At 43.6% G+C, this 19,874-nt stretch overlaps 2 protein-coding genes across 2 annotated transcripts; both read left to right on the top strand.

The window, feature by feature from the left end:
* Positions 1-6,630: 6,630 nt before the first annotated feature.
* Positions 6,631-14,723, top strand: LOC148703762 (uncharacterized). The gene is made up of 7 exons (XM_089927105.1): positions 6,631-7,055; positions 11,036-12,036; positions 12,795-13,335; positions 13,417-13,511; positions 13,623-13,728; positions 13,814-13,913; positions 13,995-14,723. Exons 1-7 carry the CDS (start codon positions 6,631-6,633, stop codon positions 14,721-14,723), a joined length of 2,997 nt encoding a protein of 998 aa, XP_089783231.1.
* Positions 14,724-15,956: 1,233 nt separating this feature from the next.
* Positions 15,957-16,731, top strand: LOC148700075 (uncharacterized). Its single transcript, XM_088710814.2, has 2 exons — positions 15,957-16,112; positions 16,219-16,731. Exons 1-2 carry the CDS (start codon positions 16,074-16,076, stop codon positions 16,579-16,581), a joined length of 402 nt encoding a protein of 133 aa, XP_088566940.1. The 5' UTR covers positions 15,957-16,073; the 3' UTR covers positions 16,582-16,731.
* The last annotated feature ends 3,143 nt before the right edge of the window (positions 16,732-19,874 follow it).

Genomic DNA, 19,874 nt, shown 5'->3' with positions numbered 1-19,874 from the left:
TTGGTCGGAGGGGACATACCTTGGATGGCCTTGATTTTGTCTGGGTTGGCTTCGATATCCCGCTGGTTGACAATGAAACCGAGGAACCTCCCGGCCGAAGCGCCGAAGGCGCACTTCGCTGGGTTCAGCTTCATGCGAAACTTCCGCAAGGTGGTGAAAGTCTCCTCCAAATCCGCGATGTGCTGGTCTGCATGGCGGCTCTTCACCAGCATATCGTCCACGTACACCTCCATGTTCCGGCCGATTTGCTCTTTAAAGATTTTGTTGACGAGGCGCTGGTAAGTGGCGCCAGCGTTCTTCAGACCGAAGGGCATTACCTTGTAGCAGTACAGCCCCCGGTCTGTTATAAAGGCAGTTTTCTCCTCGTCCTGTGGGGCCATCACTATCTGGTTGTAACCGGAGAAGGCGTCCATGAAAGACAGCAGCTGATATCCGGATGTCGCGTCGACCAGTTGGTCTATTCGCGGAAGCGGAAAGCTATCCTTAGGGCACGCCTTTTTCAGGTCGGTATAGTCGATGCACATCCTCCACTTCCCGCTCGCCTTCCGGACAAGTACAACATTTGCCAGCCACCCGGGGTAGCTTACCTCCCTTATGAATCCTGCCTCCAAGAGCTTGTCTACCTCCTGGTCGACCACCCGGATCCGATCCGGGGCACAGTGTCTCTTCTTCTGCTTTATTGGTCGGTGGGTCGGGTCGACGTTGAGGGCGTGAGAAATGACCTCCGGGTCGATCCCAGGTACATCGGCCGCCGACCAGGCAAATACATCGGCATTGGCTCGGAGGAATCCCACCAACCGGGCCCGAGCTCCCGGGTCGAGATTGGCGCCGACCCGGACCGCCCGGTCGGGGCGGCCTTCCTCAAGGGGGACTTCGACCACTCCCTCGGCCGGCTCTCCGTGCCGTAAGGCCACCTCGTCTCTGGCATCAAGAGACTCGACGCTTAGGGCTTCCACGGGCTTCTTCCCTTTGAGGGTTGCTAGAAAACATTGCCGTGCGGTCGGTTGGTCACCTCGGACCTCTCCGATCCCGACCGCCGTGGGGAACCGCATGAGCAAGTGGTACGTGGAGACCACCGCGCGAAGGGCGTTCAGCCCGGGTCGCCCGAGGATAGCGTTGTAGGCCGAGGGGATGCGGACGCCCGAGGAAATTCCGCTCGTTAGTCGGCCAAGGCTGGCGCAAGCCGAGGCGACCGGTCGGGGCTTCAGGCTAGTCTGCTCCCGGGATGATCATCGGGTTAGCCCGGCATCCGAGGGCCGAGCCTCGGGGAATTCCGCTCGTTGGTCGGCCAAGGCTGGCGCAAGCCGAGGCGACCGCCAGATAGAGGTAGAGCATCTCCCCTTCTTGCGGCTTGGACAGTAGGGGAGGAGACGCCAGGTATTCCTTGAGCTGGTCGAATGCTGCTTGACATTCGGCCGTCCAGAGGAAGTCTTTCGAGCGTTTTAACACCTTGAAGAATGGTTGGCAGTGTTCGGCCGATTTTGCCACAAATCGTCCAAGCGCGGCGACCCTTCCAGCGAGCTCCTGAACCTCCTTTACTTTGGTCGGAGGGGACATACCTTGGATGGCCTTGATTTTGTCTGGGTTGGCTTCGATACCCCGCTGGTTGACAATGAAACCGAGGAACCTCCCGGCCGAAGCGCCGAAGGCGCACTTCGCTGGGTTCAGCTTCATGCGAAACTTCCGCAAGGTGGTGAAAGTCTCCTCCAAATCCGCGATGTGCTGGTCTGCATGGCGGCTCTTCACCAGCATATCGTCCACGTACACCTCCATGTTCCGGCCGATTTGCTCTTTGAAGATTTTGTTGACGAGGCGCTGGTAAGTGGCGCCAGCATTCTTCAGACCGAAGGGCATTACCTTGTAGCAGTACAGCCCCCGGTCTGTTATAAAGGCAGTTTTCTCCTCGTCCTGTGGGACCATCATTATCTGGTTGTAACCGGAGAAGGCGTCCATGAAAGACAGCAGCTGATATCCGGAAGTCGCGTCGACCAGTTGGTCTATTCGCGGAAGCGGAAAGCTATCCTTAGGCACACCTTGTTCAGGTCGGTATAGTCGATGCACATCCTCCACTTCCCGCTCGCCTTCCGGACAAGTACAACATTTGCCAGCCACTCGGGGTAGCTTACCTCCCTTATGAATCCTTGAGGGAGATCACCATGGCGTCATCGTGGGGAGTCTGAACCCCCTTTACATCCTCATCAGAAAAGGTGATTACATTGCCGACCCTCTGCCTCTTTACGACGGCCGTCCCTGACGCTTCCGTCGAGCCCCCTGCGTTCCTCACGGGCCGAGAGCAGCCCCCAGTGATAGTGTGGATCACGCCCGCAACGGGTCGATTCTGCTCCCGAGGCTCCGGAGGAGCCAGGTCGGCCGGACGCGGGTCTGCGGGGGGACGTCGGTCGCTCACATACCGACCGAGACGCCCCCGACAGATAAGAGCCTCGATCTCGTCCCGAAGCTGGAAGCAGTCCTCTGTGTCGTTGCCGTGGTCTCGGTGGTACTCACAGTATGCCCGGGAGGGCCTCTTTCCAGGGATCCTTCGTATCTGTCTCGGGGCCGGGAGGTCCTCCCGCCCCTTGATCTCCATAAGGATCTGGGCCCGGGGAGTCAGGAGAGGGGTGTACCGGTTGAAACGTCGGGGCGGAGAACGAGGGCGTGGGGCGCCGTGGTTCTTCGCCGGCGACGGGCTTCTGCGCCGACGCTGGGGCGTCGGGCTCCTCCTCTGGCGTGCCTCTTTCGGCCTTTTCTTCCCAAGCTTTTGTGGGATCTCGGCGGCCTCCTTGCTCCGGTGGGCGGCCGCCTCCTCGGCGTCCGCATACTGGTTCGCCCGGGACAACAGCTCTGGGAAGCTCTGCGGCAGGCGTTTGTCCAGGGAGAAGGTGAGTCTGCCCTTCCGGAAGCCACGCTTCAGGGCTGAAAGAGCTACCTCCTGACTCAGGTTCCGGACCTCCAGCGTAGCCCTGTTGAAGCGGGTAAGATAATCCCGCAGGCTTTCTCCCTCGTTTTGCCGGACATCAAAGAGGGAGTCGGAGACCAGTCGCCGCCGGCTACTGACGGCGAAATGAGTGATGAAGAGGCGAGTGAACTGGTCGAAGGACCGGATTGAGTCAGCCTCCAGCCCGGCGAACCATGCCCTCGCCGGGCCACGGAGGGTTGCCGGGAAAGCCTTGCAGAGAAGGGGATCTGATGCTCCGTGGAGGAGCATAAGGGTCCTGAAACTCTCGACGTGATCCCGCGGGTCCGCCACCCCGTCATAGGGCTCGATCGCCGGCATTTTGAACCCCGGCGGATTCGGGGTCCGCAGGATCCTCGAGGCGAGCGCCGGCTGGGAGGAGATCTCTAAGTCGGCGAAGGGATCTTTGGAATGGCCCTTCAGGACCTGGAGTTGTCGGTGGAGATCGTCCACCCGCCGGTCCAGGGAACGCGACCGGTGGGTGGGAGACAAGGAGCGGCGAGAGGGGGATCGACCGGAGCGCGGGTTCCTCGAGGACTGGGGGGTCTGGGAACGCACCCGGGCCCGCCTCTCGTACCCCGCGCAGCTCCGGTGGGAAGGTCCCGGCAGAATGGAGCGTGCTCGAGAATCCTCCTCGCGTCGGCGCTCCTCCCCATGGGAGAGGAAGGAACGCGGGTTAAGGAGGATAGGCGAACGCTCAGGCAGCGGCGGCTCCTGAGCCTGCTGCGGCGCCCGGGACATCGCACCCTATAGATTCTGCACCGCCTCCGCGAGGGTGCGAACCTGCTGGGTTAGCTGGTCGAACTGGGCGGCTTCGACCATCTGAATGGGCGGTGGGGCGGTGGAGTGTTGCTGAGAGCGTGTTGGGGATGCAGCGGCCTCCCGGCCAGTGGCGCGAGAGGCCCCGCGACCGGAAGCATTGGAAGCTCCACGACCACCTCGCCGTGCCATTACGATCGCTCTGAGATCCGGGCCCTTCCTCTAGCGCCAACTGTTGCTGGTGGTCCAAACCGAGAACGATTGGCACAGCGGTGTGAACGGGGTTCCCTTGGAGTTGGGTTGATTGCGCTCCACCTTCCACCGGAAAACCTGCAGGCAAGCCTCGCACCACCACTGGGATAGTGGGGGCCCTCCGACGATCAAGTCAGAGGAGATTGAAGGAGAAGGAGAGATAGTAGTAACGGATAAGAGAATACTCTGGAAAACCTTTTTCTTTCCCTCCCCCTCCCCCCCCAGCCCCATATATATCAGGCTGGGGGGTTTTTCCGGGGATTCGTCATCGTGTGGCACGATGGGGCTGCCACTGACATGGCCGTTACAGGACGTCGTGGGGCAGCGCTGGGTACGGCCCTGGCAGGGCATAGTAGAGCTCCGCTTCGTACGGCTGTTACAGGGGATCGTGGGGCAGCGCCGGATACGGCCGTTGCAGGGAGTAGTGGAGCAGGGGGCCGCGGCGTGCCTCAGAGGAACAGTCTGTTGTTGTCGAGAGATTGCCGACTCGGGGTCGGATGACTGGATCAGGGGGCAGCCGACTCGGGGTCGGGCTGCGGAGCCGAAGATATCCGACTCGGGGTCGGATTGCTGGATCAAGGGGCAGCCGACTCGGGGTCGGGCTGCGGAGCCGAAGATATCCGACTCGGGGTCGGATTGCTGGATCAAGGGGCAGCCGACTCGGGGTCGGGCTGCGGAGCCGAAGATATCCGACTCGGGGTCGGATTGCTGGATCAAGGGACTGCCGTAGTCTTCCTAGGCGCGCGTGCCGGTCACGTGGGGCATGGTGGCTAAATTCCCCCGTAACATTTACCTTTTGTTCTTTTTTTTTTCATGAAGTTGAAATCTTCGCTATTGCTCTCAGTTGCCTTCTTCTTCTTTTTCTTGCTTGGCTCCCCCTTAGCGAAGCTTTCTTTCCTCTCATCCTTTTCTTCTTTTCTTTGTTCAGTTCCCCCTTGGCTGAAGCTTTGCTTATTCCTTCTTGCTTCTTATTTTTCATCTTTCAGAAAGATATTGAATTTCCTGATGATTAATGATAGGTCTTCATCTTTCCCACCGGACTCCTCAATTTCTGTGCTTTCTTCCTAATTGGAGGACTTGAATGCTAATTTTTTATTTTTTTTCATTATTATCCTCTTCTCCTTGATTTATCTTGGTCATCTCATGGGTAACGTGGGAACTCAAGAATTCCTCCAATGATTGCTCATTTATATCCTTTGCCTCTTGAATAGCTGTCACTTTTGCTTCTTATAATCTGATCAAAGATCTAAGTATCTTCCTCACAAGATCATCATTAGTATATGATTTTTCTAATGATTTCAAATTATTAATAATATTTATAAATCTTGAAAATATTTCAGAAATAGATTCATGTGATTCTTTTTTAAATATTTTCTAATTTTGTGCTAGCATATTAATTTTTTATTCTTTTACTTTAGTAGTGCCTTTATGAATTATTTTTAATTTATCCCAAATTTTCTTAGTAGAAGAACATATACAAATTCTATTAAATTCATTTTCATTATGTGCAAAATAATGTATATTTATTGCCCTTGCATTCAATTATGCTAATTTCTTTTCATTATTTCCCATTCACTTTTGTGTTTGGAAATCTCAGCTCCATAGATAGTTTTAGTGGGTGTTTGTGGCCTATGTACTATTATATTTCATAAATCATAATCTTGTTCTTAACTAAAAAATTTTAGTTGGGCCTTCCAATATGTGTAATCAAACCCACTGAAAAGAGGTCTCATAAAGAAGTATCCTTCAACAAAAGACATTCTAAAGGTTGCTATATGGATCTTAAGCTCTAGATTGTTAGATCTATAAAAGATAAAAGAGCACTTGCTTTGATACTAATTATTGCCTAAGATGACAACCCAAGAGGGGGGATGTTGAATTGGATTTTTTCAAAAAACTTTTTACAAATTTAAATAAAACTCAAGCAAAACTAATATAAACTTAATTATGCAATGTGAGAGTAATATAAAATAAGCATGTATAGCAAAACTAGTGATAGATCAATGCACAAGATGGGAATAAATAAAAGCAATACAAACACAAAAATTTTATAATGGTTTTCTTGGGCATGCATGTACCGGTCTTGCTATCCGCATCGAATGAGTGCTTTCATCCTTGAGCTGGGCACACTCCTTGATGTTATGGCCATGGGTCTAGTGGAAACATCAATATTTCTTCTAGCCCCTCTTAATCACTGGGCCCCTTATTGGATACAGAAGAGGTAGGTAGCCACGATCCTCGATTTCTATGAGGATCTGGGCCCTCAGGGTGGTGAGAGGTGTATACCTCTCAAATTTCTGAGGAGGGTTCATAGGCTACCGTGGGCCCTTCTTGCATCAAGGCAAGACACTTCGACGCTCCCTTTGCCCCTCGTGATTTTATTTGGCCCCTTAGGGGTCTTCCACCCACAAACTCATGGTGAGAGGCTATGGCCTCCTCAGCATTGGCATACTTGTTAACTCGTGCCAACATTTCAATGAAATCGTCAAAAAGCGCTTTTCGAGAGAGAAAAAAAAGCTTGACGGCTGAAGGCTGTTCTCCATTGCAGACATCGCGACCGACTGGTCCAAGTTGTAGACCTCCAATGTTGCTGCGTTGAAATGGCTGATATATTCTCTGAGTAATTTCCTCTCCCTCTACTTAATGTCGAGTAGTGCGTCCAAGCCATGTTGTCTTCTTTGGTTGAAGATGAAGTGCATCGCAAAGAGTTGGGCGAGCTGCCCGAAGGAGTGGATGGATTGGGGCCGAAGACCGGAGAACCAGAATCGGCCCACTTTGCACTGGGTCACAGGAAACACCTTGTAATGTATGGCGTCAGTGGCTCAATGCAACATCATGAGAACCTTGAAGCTCTTGAGGTGGTCCAACGGATCCGAGGTGCCATTGTATGGTTCTACTTGCGACATCTTGAACTGAGGTGGGCTTGGCTCTTCCATAGTTTGCCGAGAAAAGGGGGGCTCCAAGCAAAAGTTAAGGTCGTTGCTGGCCCTCGGAGCTTGTCCTTTGAGTGCCAGAATTTACTGGCCCATTTTCTTGATCCTCCTATCAAGGTCGGCTCCCAGCTGGGGTGGGGGCTCTACGAGGCGAGTGGGTGAGAGGCTTTGGATGGGATCCCTGCTAGATTGGAGACTTGGAGCATGTTGTCTCCCATTTCAGCCGGGGGCACTCCACCGAGAGTATCAACTCTGATGTCATCGATCGAGATCCTGGTCCTGGGGGTGATGGCTAACCGGGCACATATGGCATGCCAATGACTGGGAGTGGGGACTAGGTTGGCTGGATTCCGGTTGGGCCAGCCCCAATTGCGCTATTGCATGTTGTAGGCTCTGGATTGCCGTGGTCAACGCCCATACTTGGTGAGTGAGTAGGTCGAACTACTCCTTGTCTACATGCACAATGGGTTGTTTCAGTTGAGTAGGTTGGGGCGTTTGTTCCAGTGGAGTAGGTTCGAAGCTCTGTAATGATCCTTGGAAAGTCGAAGTGCAGCGTTGTGAAGCATGCCATGTGCCACAGGTTTCTCACAACTTCATACTGGTCGTCTCTCCCTTCGATTGAGGTTGATGTAGCTGGGGCTGGAGCCCTTCTTCTAGCTCCAATCTATTGTCATCGTATCTGGACCGAGGAAGTAGCACAACTTGGACGATCCTGAGGTTGGCTGGAGACGGGCTATACAGGCTGGTTGAGGCGGCGGGCGCTAGACTCCTCTGCTGGGTAGCCTGCAAGAAGTCCACTTGCCAGAGGATTTTTGGCGAGGAGCCCTCCGAAGCCTAAGTCAGAACAACGAGACAACAGTATTGAAGGAAGAAATTTCAGCAGAGTGAGGAATCTGTACGAAGGGTAGCATATTACCTACCTCAGGTCCCCCAAATTGTTTCCTTTATATAAGGGAGCCACCCTTGTCATTACCTAGGTCGACGAGACGTATAATAACGCCAGGTAGAGGCTGGTGGTATGGTCGTCAGTCCGTGTGGGCCGAGTGCAGTGCAGGTCTGATGTGGGACCTGGGGCTGCCATGATTATAGACTTCAAGATTATCAGTTATTGGGGCTATCAACCCTCGTCAATGTGTGCCAATTAGTCTCCACGTTAGCGACTCCTCAGTTGGAGCCAAAGTCATTCACCTTGATTTATGTCCGAGGACAGAGAGGTCGGTCAAGCCCGAGGTCAAGATGTCTAATATTCACTACCAGAAAACACGCATATAGTGACAGGAAATTAGTGACGGACCGTTATCAGTCACTATTTGTGACTGATTAGTGACCGCCAGAAATTTGGTCACCGTGGTGTAAACTTAGTGACCGATTAGTGACAGACCGGTCACAGAATGCGCGGGTAGGATGGGCGCCAAAACTTAGTAACCATCATAGTGACGGGATATCTGTCAGCAAAATGATAACCGAAATTGCAACCCCGCAGTGACAAATTCAGCCGTCACAAATATCGTAACCCAAGTATTTATAAATTTTTAAAAGATTATTTTTGGCGGTGACAGGTTATTGACAACAATTTCCGTCACCAAATTTAATTTTTAATTCCATAAATATTAAAAATATTATTTTTGAGTAAATCTAAATTAAAAAAGATAAAAGGAGGAAAATTCAAAATGAAACTAAGTATGCCCGCCGTTTCGCCCAAATTTCTTCGATAACTCAAATTCCAATCGCTCTCCAGAAAACTCAAATTCCTTCTCATTTTCAAATCTCATGGTGTTGGCCATGACCCATTTGTACCCCTATTGCAACTTTCCTGCAATGGGATTGGATTTTGGAAGAAGGTCTGGAATTTTTTTTACCATACTTTATAGTTCAAAAATATTTTTTCCAGCAAGTTCCGTCCAATCAGCCTTCTTCCAATCAGCCTTATAGATTAAAAATAGTTTAATATGAAATTTGGCTTGAACACCGACTTAGTCCAATCAGCCTTATAGATAAAAAATAATTTAATATGAAATTTGGCTTGCAGTCCCGTCCCGATTTGGAGCTGGGTGAGCCTGTGACTCGAAGCATTTGGTCTCGATTAAAAGATTGGCGTGGTTAGGGATTTGGCATCGCGGCTTCCCATCTCCTCTCCTCTCCTCCACCTCCGGCCTCTCCTCTCCGGCTCCCCCTTGCCGACGGCGACCACGGCTACATCACGCCTCCCGATCGCGGCTACATCACCTCGTCGACGCCCCCCTCCTTCTTGCTCGTCGGCTAGGATTTTTAGAACCCACAACTGGTCTTCCCGGAGGTAAACCCTAACCTACCGAGGGTTTCATTGTCTCTTTGCTTGGTGCCTGTGTTCATCTCCTTCTCGCCCGGGACGAGATCATTGCGGCTACGTCACCCCGTCGACGCTCCCCTGTTTCTTGCTCGTCGGCTAGGGTTTTCAGAACCGGTTCTTCGCGGAGGTAAACCCTAACCCCATTTCCTTTTACCCCATGATAACAAAATAAAAGAAACGAAGAAGAGGAAGAGGAAGGGGGAAGGAACCTACCGAGGGTCTCCCCCTGTGGATCCGGCGCCGCGCTTGATCGCCATGCCTTTCGATTATATACATGATCCTGTGTTTACATCTCTTTGTGTTCATCTTCATCTAGTCATTATATACATGATCCAAGATTCCAGATGTGGATGTAAATGTATACATTTTAATCTCCTTTCTGAGATGCTGTGGTGAAGTAGGGTTTTTGAGATGCTGTGGTGAAGCAGGGTTTTTGAGATGCTGTGGTGAAGCAGGGTTTGTTTCCCTTAATTCCCTGTTGATGTTTCGTTTTAGCAGACGAAGTTTTTGATTAATAGTGTCTGTTAAGTTTGGAACCACAATATCTCATGTTGTGACATGGAGCAGCAACTATTTCTTTTTTTTTTCTTCCCTTTTTTCTTTTTGAGAAATATGAAGCAGCCAGGATTTAGAGAATATATGTTCTTGGGGGTTCTTCTAAATAAACAGATCTCACTCTTTGGCGCATGTTTTAACTTCAACTGAAAAACTGATGAAATCATTGACTAAAGGTTTGTGTTTCCAGCTGCCAAGGATTATAGTAGTACTTTGTTTCAAGAGTTTCAACATCAGATATTGTGGTTCCAATGGTCCGATACTATTAGCTCTCAATGATTAATCTCCATTTTTTTATTGTTCATGTGAAAATATTAAGGGAAGAGTTGTGTATCATTGGTGCAATTTTTTTTGCTCCTAAATCTGAATCTACAGTAACCTCTAATTTAATGTAATATAATTGAATATATTTTATTTACTTGGACCTTTGTAGGAAATCTAATCTTTGTGTATTTGTGATATATTTGAGCTTTCCTATGAATATCATTCGTCAAGCACCAATCTTGGGCCCATTAGAGATCTAATACTTAAAAAAGAGTATCAATTATTGATTCTTCATCAACTTGCAAAATTTATTTTCATAATTGTTGAATAGTACTTCAAAGCATGCCAGTCATGCTTCTTATGACATTGGTTTACATTTTTGAAAATTTTCTCAAAACCTTAACTTGACTCTGTAAAGTTCATGGATTTTAATTTCTTCGTCATGTTATTCATTTCTACAATCATTGTTCATCTGCAAGGAAAAATGGAAAGTGGTGGAAAATGGTGTTGCTTCATGGTTGTGACTTATTTCCAGTGTGCAATCAAGAAGCTGGTCAAAAAGCTTGCTAAGAAGTACCATGCTTTCCTAGCATCAGAGGCGATCATGTATATTAACATTTGTTCTATTTGAAGCAGATAGTATTCCATATGTAAATTTGGATGATTTGACTTGTATTCCTTGTCTTTGTAAAGATTAAATGCTTTTTGAATATTGCTGGTATTAGATGAATGAAGAGATAACTTGTAAAGATTAATTCCTTATGTTCAGCTTTTTATAAAGATTGAATGCTTTTTTAATGTCAATGATGCTAGGGCAAGATTGAATGACTTATTTTTGTCATTCTTATGATAACTTCTCATCTTCATAAATATCATACCAGTTTTTGTTTCTTTTACATTTTTTATGATCTTGCCTTTCGTGTTTTTTAATGGCCCGATTTTTAATATTTTCTAGGCTTTCTAATGTTGTTTTATTTTTTTGATTTTTAGAGGAACTATGTCAGTTGATCGTAATTGGATGTACCACCGACTTAGTGAAAATGGTTATATAAGAGCTGAGTTCTGTGATGGAGTTAAAGGGTTCCTTGAGTTTGCATTTACTCAGTTAGAGTATTGTAGTGGTGATAAGATTAGATGCCCTTGTATGAGATGTGACAACCAGAAATTTCTTAACCGTGATACGGTCAATGTTCATCTATTGAGAAAGGGGTTTACACCGGGGTATTCAACATGGTTTGCACATGGGGAGTTACTTGGTGCAGTTGCTCTTGTAAGTACAAGTGCAGTAGAAGCATCCACATCAATGGATGTTGGTTGTGAACATGGTCAGCAATATAAAACCATGGTGATGGAAGCTATGGGTCCAGAAGAGGAACTTCATTTGAGTAGTGCACTTGAAGTTAATCATGAGGAAGAGCCAAATAAGGATGCTGCAGATTTTTATTCTTTGTTGAAAGATGCAGAAGTACCTTTATGGGAAGGGTGTAAAAAACACTCTAAGTTATCTGCTATTAGTCAATTATTAAATTGCAAGTCTGAATTTAATATGAGTATATCTTGCTATGATCGAATCATGAAAATAGTGAAGAATATGTTGCCGGAAAGTGAGAAGCTGCCCCTTGATTTCTATCAATCAAAGAAGATGCTTCGGAAGTTGGGGTTGGAGTATACAAGTATTGATGTTTGTGAGAATAATTGTATGCTATTCTATAAGGAAACAGGGAATTTGATTGAGTGTACTATTTGTGGTCATCCTCGATATAAACTCAGAAGAAATGATGGTGGTGGTAGGAGAAAAGATGTTCCTTATAGAAGGTTGCGATATCTTCCAATAACACCAAGACTTCAGAGGCTTTTTATGTCAAGCAGAACGGCTGAAAATATGTCATGGCATGTAAAGGGAGGTGATTCAGATGAGATGGTGCATCCTGCTTGTGGGGAGGCTTGGAAGCACTTTGACCGCATTCATCCATCCTTTTCTACCGAGCCTCGTAATGTGAGACTTGGGTTATGTACGGATGGTTTTAACCCTTTTAGCCAATCAGCTCGTCCTTATTCTTGTTGGCCAGTTTTCGTAACAGTTTACAATCTTCCACCATCAATATGTATGAAACGACCCTACATTTTTCTAAGTTTAGTCATTTCTGGACCTAAGAGCCCCGGCAAAAGTATCGATGTCTTGCTTAGGCCTTTGATTGATGAACTTAAAATATTGTGGGAAGTAGGGGTCACCACTTATGACATTTTTAGAAAAGAGAATTTTCAAATGAAGGCAGCTTTATTGTGGACTATCAACGATTTTCCTGCATATGGCATGCTTTCAAGATGGAGTACACATGGAAAGTTGGCATGCCCGTATTGTATGGAGAACTCAAAAACTTTTACACTACAACATGGTGGGAAGACTTCTTTTTTTGACTGCCATCGTCAATTCTTGCCCATGGACCATGCATACAGATACCAAGTTGATGGTTCTTCAATGGTAGAATAGAGACAGACCCCCCACCTCCTCGACTGTCTGGTGAGGAGTTGAAAAATAGGGTCTCTGCCTTGCCTAATATAACTTTTGGTTTGAAAGCCCCTAAGCACACCATTCCTGGATTCGTTAAAGATCATAATTGGGTGAAAAGGAGCATATTTTGGGAGTTGCCCTATTGGCATACACTACTTATTCGACACAATTTAGATGTCATGCATATTGTTCGAAATGTGTTTCTCAATATATTTTACACTTGTATGGATGTAAAAGGGAAGACTAAAGATAATGTGAAAGCAAGGCAAGATTTAGAGCTGTATTGCAAGCGTCCTAAGTTGAGGATTCAATTTGTTAATGGAAAGCTAGTTAAGCCTCCAGCTTCCTATGTATTGTCCAAAGACCAAGCAATAGAGGTCTGCGAGTGGGTGAAAGGGTTAAGACTCCCTGATGGATATGCTTCAAACATATCGAAGTGTGTTAACCTGGATGATTATAAGTTTTACGGGTTAAAAAGTCACGATTGTCATGTTTTCATGCTGAGATTGCTTCCAATTGCATTCCGTGAAGTATTGCCAGCACCGATGTGGGATGCATTGACAGAATTAAGCTGTTACTTTAGAGATTTATGCAACACAACTTTGCGTGTCCAAGATATGGAGGTTCTTGAGAAAAATATTGTGGTAACTCTCTGCAAAATTGAGAAGATATTTCCTCCTGCATTTTTTGACTCAATGGAGCACTTACCTATTCATCTAGCTTATGAAGCTAAGGTTGGGGGGCCCGTGCAGTACAGATGGATGTACCCCTTTGAAAGGTAACAATTTCTATAATTTCATTAAATAGTTTTTTTGTATCCATTAAATTTGAGAAATTAACATATTAATCTTATTTATAGGCTTATGCATGATATAAAGCAGAAGGTAAAGAATCGAACATCGATTGAAGGTTCTATTGTCGAGGCTTACATCATAGAAGAAATATCAACTTTCTGTTCGCATTATTTTGAGCCTTCTATATAAACGAGGTTAAATCAAGTTCCCCGTAATGAAGACGAAGGGGAGTTTGATCTCGTGGATTGTCTATCCATTTTTACTCATCAAGGTCGGCCTTTTGGGAAACCTTTTGGAAAGCATTTGACTACTCAGGAGTTTAATGCTGCTGAATTATATGTTCTTCTGAATTGTGAGGAGGTTCAACCTTTTGGAAAGTAAGTTACACAAGTACTTAATCATAATCATCCTTAAAAATGCATATGGAGTACAATATATGTGATTATAGCTTTTGTGTTGTAGGTATTTTGATGATTATATCCGGCAATCTTGTCCAAATATAAGCCAAATAGATTTGGAAAGACGACGCGAAATGGAGTTTCCGGCTTGGTTTAGGTCATATGTGAGTACATAATTCATAAATATAATAATAAATTAGACTTTCTCTTGATTTATTCTTATGATATTATTTTTATCATGCTAGGTTAATGACAGTAAAAATCATGTTGATGGGCGCTTAAAGGACCTATCATATGGCCCTGGGAATAAAGTTAAATGTTATAAAAGCTACTTTGTGAATGGGTACAGATTTCACACCAAAAAATATGGAAAGGATAAAAGAACCTTCAACAGTGGTGTGTGCATTAAGGGAAGCAGTTACAATGACTTTGAGAGTGACTATTATGGGATGTTGGTTGACATTATCGAGTTAGACTATTTTGGGGTTGGTAATAAAGTAGTGTTATTCAAATGTGACTGGTATGATAGAGACAAGGGTATGAAAGTGCACCCTCAACATGGCCTCGTTGAGATCAATTACAAACTAAGACTTCCTACCAATGATCCTTTTGTATTAGCTCAACAAGCACATCAGGTGTTCTATACTGGTTACCCAGGTAAGAAGAAGAATCGAAGATTGTGGTGGGCAGTAATTAAGACAAAAGCTAGAGGTAGGTTCACTCCTAGTGTGACAGAAGAAAATTTTCTTGATTTTTATCAAGAAGAAAACCACAGGATTCCTACCCCAATCTCGATGACAGATGAGCTTGATGATCCAGACATTTTGGTTGGTGTTAATAGAGATGCAGAAGATATTGATGCAGCAGAAATTGAGTTGACAACTAACCAAATGGAAGAGGACTTTGAGGATGAAGAAAAAGATTTTGAAGATGAACAAACCGAGGAAGAGGAGCATGAGGCTGAGGAAGATTAAAATACAACATGCAACTTTGTGAATGCTAATATAACTAATTTTAGACTTATAAATTATAATTGTGCAGACATGAGAAAGAGCAAAGGGAAAGCAACAGGTCCACTGATTGTTCTTTACTTTGATTGGATTTGTTGACATTTACATTGTGAAATAACTACAACTTTTTATTGTTGTGCAGTTATGGCCAAGAAAAAAGGAAAACCAAGAGGTAATGGAAAAGCAGCTTTAATACTGGCTGCTACTCAAGTTCCTCCTCAACCTTCTAGGTTGCCTGAGCGTGTCGAGGATTGTCATGATGATGATGATTACATTCCTGATGGGGACATGATTGAAGAGGTGGATACAAATGAAGAAATAAACGATGAAGAAATGAATGGTGCAGTGCAAAATCATGAGGATACAATGAATGAGGATCAGATGAATGATGAACTTGGGATTGATCCAAGACAGAGCAATGGCCGAGAACCAACCCTTAAAGCCCCTGTTGATGCAAATGGAAAAGTGATTGTTAGGTGCATAAGAGGAATGTATGAAAATATCACTTTCTTATATCACTAATTTGAATTTATGTGTTTGTTGCATTTAAAGTATTTAATTTATTTTCTAATGAATATTTTTTAAATTGCAGGTTTCTTGATTATGAGGTCAGTCACAAAGCTGTTGCTATCATGCGCCAATTTTTCAATGGTCTGTGGTTGTCATGGAGGGAGGTCCCTACACATGCTAAAGTTAGAATGTGGAACAAATTTGAGGTGATATAATTAATTTATATTTCTTATCATTAACTTTTGCCCTTGTTACACATGCCAATTAATAAGTCTGATTACTTGCGACCTATATATTGTTAGGAGATACACACAATTCTTCCAGGACAATTGCATCATGTGCATCAAGTTTGGGACAAGCATTGTCAGCGACGGTTGACAACCTCATTAGGGAGGGTCAGAAGCCAAAAGCTTCTGGAAGCAAAAGGAGATTTAAATAAAGCCCGTGATAAACCCCCTAATTGGATCTCTAGAGAAAATTGGAATAAGCTAATTGATATTTGGATCTCCCCAAAATGGAAGAAGAAATCAGAAGCCAACGAAAATAATAGAAACACCATGAAGAATGGTAGCATCTCTAAACACTGTGAAGGATCAATCGCATTTGTCAATCATGACGAACGGCTGGTACATATCTTTATTCAATTAGATTTCTATAATAATTTTTATATTATTGTTCAATCATCTTAAATTAGCCTATTATATGTTAATGAATTTTTTCTTTTCTCTTTTGTAGAAATTAAAGTTAGGTAGGGAGCCAACAATAGTTGAATCTTTTAATCGGACGCATAAGACAAAGCAAGGCATGGGAGGATATGTAGATAAGAGAAGTGAAGCTGTCATGGTAAGTATAATTTTTTTATGATTCATAAATATTATTGAGCTTGCTCATGTTTATCTCTTGTTTGATCTACCATAATGTTTTTCTCTTCTTTTAAATCAACTGGCAGGCAAAGTATTCAGCTGAATACTCCAAAAAATATGGTGATGCCTCCACCTCAGATGCTCCTCCACGTGATTATGACTTGTGGTTTGAGGCAACTGGTGTCCCAACTCATGGCCATGTCTATGGCTTTAGTCCCCTAGAGGATCTCACTGGAATTATTGGGCAATCATCATCCTCTTCCACCTCTACAAGTCAAGCTCCAGAGCTGTACACTCATGAAGACCTTCTACGTATTCTTGAGCAGGAAAAGAAAAAATGGCAAGAGGAGGTTCTTCAAAAGATGAGAGAAGAGATTGGCTTTGGACCAAGGCATGTAGATCGGGGGAGTAATGGTGATTCTGGTTCTGCTGATCATGCTTCATTATGATTGTTTTTGCCTTAGATGATAGGTCCTTGCATTCCTAGGAGGAATGAAATCTCTGTTGATCTTTATGACATATTTTTAGACTTTGATTTTGATGGATTCAGGACATGTTGATGCCAATTTTGAATGACATTTAAAATGACTTTTGCGTAATGTTGAATGCCTTTGCTATTAATGATATTATTATTATAATTATTATGAGCCAATCAATGTACCAAATGTACCAGGTTATTAGATTGTGATCGGTGACCAAATTTTGGTTACTAAATTGTTTCCCAAGTATTGTGACGAGCAGTCATAAACTTAGTGACAGGATTTTGGTTAATAAAAATTGATTTTGCTCAGCGGGTTTGTAACCAATTAGTGACGGTAAACTTATCACTAGGTCAGTGACGGAATTAATGACAAATGTAGTGACAAAATGTGTGACCATGTCTGTGACGACTAAATCTGTCACTAACGGTTGTGACAGATCAGTGACCAAACTTGTGACCGCATTCTGTGACAAAATCAGTGACCAAGTTACCTTCGTCACTAACTCCGCAACTAGATAGTGACGGAAAATACATAATTTCTTAAATATTTAATTCTTGAATTTGTAACGCTTAGTGACGGCGGTTCTGTCACGGGGGTTAGTGACGGGAATCGCCACCGTCACTGAGAATTTAGTGACGCGTGTTTTTGTAACCAAGTCAGTGACGGGAGCTCCGGTCACAAATTCCATATTAGTAACCGCAAACACGGTATAGTGACGGGAATCTCCGTCACTATACGCGTGTTTTTTGGTAGTGATTTCTTCCATCAGAAGCCATTTTGTACATTTTGTGCTCGCAAAAAAAACTAGTCATTAAAACTGTCATACATAGACGGTTGACTCCTAATTCCTGAGGTCGATTCCTAAAATTTCGGGGTTAACTTTTGAAGTCTCAGGTTTGACTCTTGAAGTCCTCGGGTTGACTCTTGAGGTCCTAGGATCGACTTTTAAAGTGTTTGAAAATAACTGTCTTCTATTTTTGCCAGTGGCTTTTTGGGGCCGACTCAACTCATGGTATTTTAAGGTCGACTCTTTTTTACTTAGAGTCAACTTTTTCCTACAAAAGCTACTAAAACACTTCAAATATTTAACAACTTTGAGATTTCTTCTTTTAGGCTTCTCCATACTTCTCTAACCCTTCAAACTTATTGAGCTTCCTATAAAATAAATTGACTACTCTAAGAATACAAAATTATTAGTATCAAATTCAAATATTTTATACTCATCAAAATCAATCCATCTCAACATAGATATTCTAAAAACTATATTTTATATTTGTATGTATACATTTTTTTTGTATGGATGTTTTCTAGTTATTTTTATATTCACAACATATGTGCAGGGGCTGTGGATGAAGTTATACTGAAATTTCATAAAAATTATACTGAAATTTCAGCAAGATGACACCATTGTGTATGGTGCTGGTTTTTCAGGTCGGCAATTGCATTGAGCTCGAGCTCGAACGCAAGCAGAGAACATAGAAAATTATATTTTTTTTTATCAACCAGCACATGATGGTGCTCTTTTTTTTTTCTTTTTTTTTGAGAACTAGAGATGATCATGGAACTAGCCTCAGATCTAAACCATATTTAATTCTAGTTGGGCATAAGACCGGGTCCATTTAAAATTTAATATTTTTTATGCTCAAACCCAGCTCATGACCAGCTCTAATGAAGATCAAGCTCTGATAGGCGCATGCTTGACAGCTGCTAGGTCTACCTGGCACTAATCAATACCAGAAAGAGTGGAACTGGTTACCTTTGGTCTGCTCTGATCTTAATGTGTTTAGGTTCTGAACTGGAGTGAAGACTTCTTGTCAATAGGAGCCGGTAACAGTGATACCGGTTAACAAAGAGCTTTGAGAACATTTCGAAGGCTCAAAGTCTTGGATTTAATCTTACTCCAAACGTTAAAATAAGAAAGATCAGCTTTCTTTATATATCCTTAGAAAGTTGAGCTTCTTCATTACACTGGACATGGCACGTCATTTTGTTCCATAAGTTCTTCAATAAGGTTCCAATAATGCCCAGTGGCCGCTAATATGTTGTTATAGGAATAATAGACTAAAAAATAATTAAATAATTTGCTTAATTGACTGTCTCTTAAATAAAGAATTTCTTTTTTACTAGGTGGAATAGAAATTTAGTTTGAAAATATTTCTTTTATTAAATAATTAATGTTACCATAAAATATCAACTTTATTTTCACCATATAATAGCCATTGTAATAGAAAGATAATGACCATTATATTTTCTATGCCATTCCCTTATTCGGTAATGTAGTATGTTTAGGGCTGAACCAATAAGGTGGTTTCCTGTGAGGAAATTTAAACAAAATGTGTTGTAATTCCCTTGTAATCACCAGCTAGTCACACACTTGCATTACAATCCTCATATAAATCTCACAGTTGAGGTGAATGGTCCAACACAATCTCTTAAGTCAGGCATTCGATCACTACTCTAAATCAAAATAAAATACCATGAGGCCATATCAAATCCTCTTTGGAATCCAATATTTTTTTTTTGTTACAAAGAAATTTATATATTAAAAAAAGAAAACTAATAATTTTTCATTGATCTAGAATTATTTTTTAAACTAATCAGTTGTTGTTGAAACAGAAAATTAAAAATAGCTTTTTTCGCAAGATAAGTTTTCCAAGCAGTTTATCTGGCAATAAGTAGACATTTAAGAGAGTTGAATTATTTCAAATAATACAATTGGCCTGTAATTTTAATACTTTGTGAATATAATCTTTATAAATTAGTCTTTTTCACGTATCCTGCCATGTATTTATACATTTTGAATATCAGTATTTAAAAATATTTTTTTATTTTTAAAATTTTAAATGCGAATCAATTTATATGATTTGTCGTCCATGTTGGTTGTACTCTGCCTCTTGCGTATGCATTTACAAGTTAACTTCTACTTGTCTTAAAAATTAGATTTTCAAGCCAAAAAAAAAGTATAAAAAAAAAAGTTTAAAGGGTTAGACAAGCCAGGGTGGGTTGGTTAAAAGTTAAGTTATACATTAGATTAGATTAGATTAGATTATTAATCCAATGGATCAAATCATAATGGTTGATTCATGCGTAAATATGGGTCAATTGTTGTCTTTTTTACTCATCCAGCTGAAATCCAATCCAATCCAATCCAATCCCACTCATTGTGACTCCCTTCAAAGTTACGCGCCAATATTGGAACAACCCGAAGATCACGTGGGTGTGGCACGTGTGCAGCCCTAACCTGGTTGAGGTCCCGTCAC

The sequence above is a fragment of the Phoenix dactylifera genome, chromosome 14, assembly GCF_051530095.1.
Source record: "Phoenix dactylifera cultivar Ajwa chromosome 14, Ajwa_hap1_PhDact_Kaust_v1.1, whole genome shotgun sequence".
Lineage (NCBI taxonomy): Eukaryota > Viridiplantae > Streptophyta > Magnoliopsida > Arecales > Arecaceae > Phoenix > Phoenix dactylifera.
This window is presented reverse-complemented; position numbering and strand designations above follow the sequence as displayed.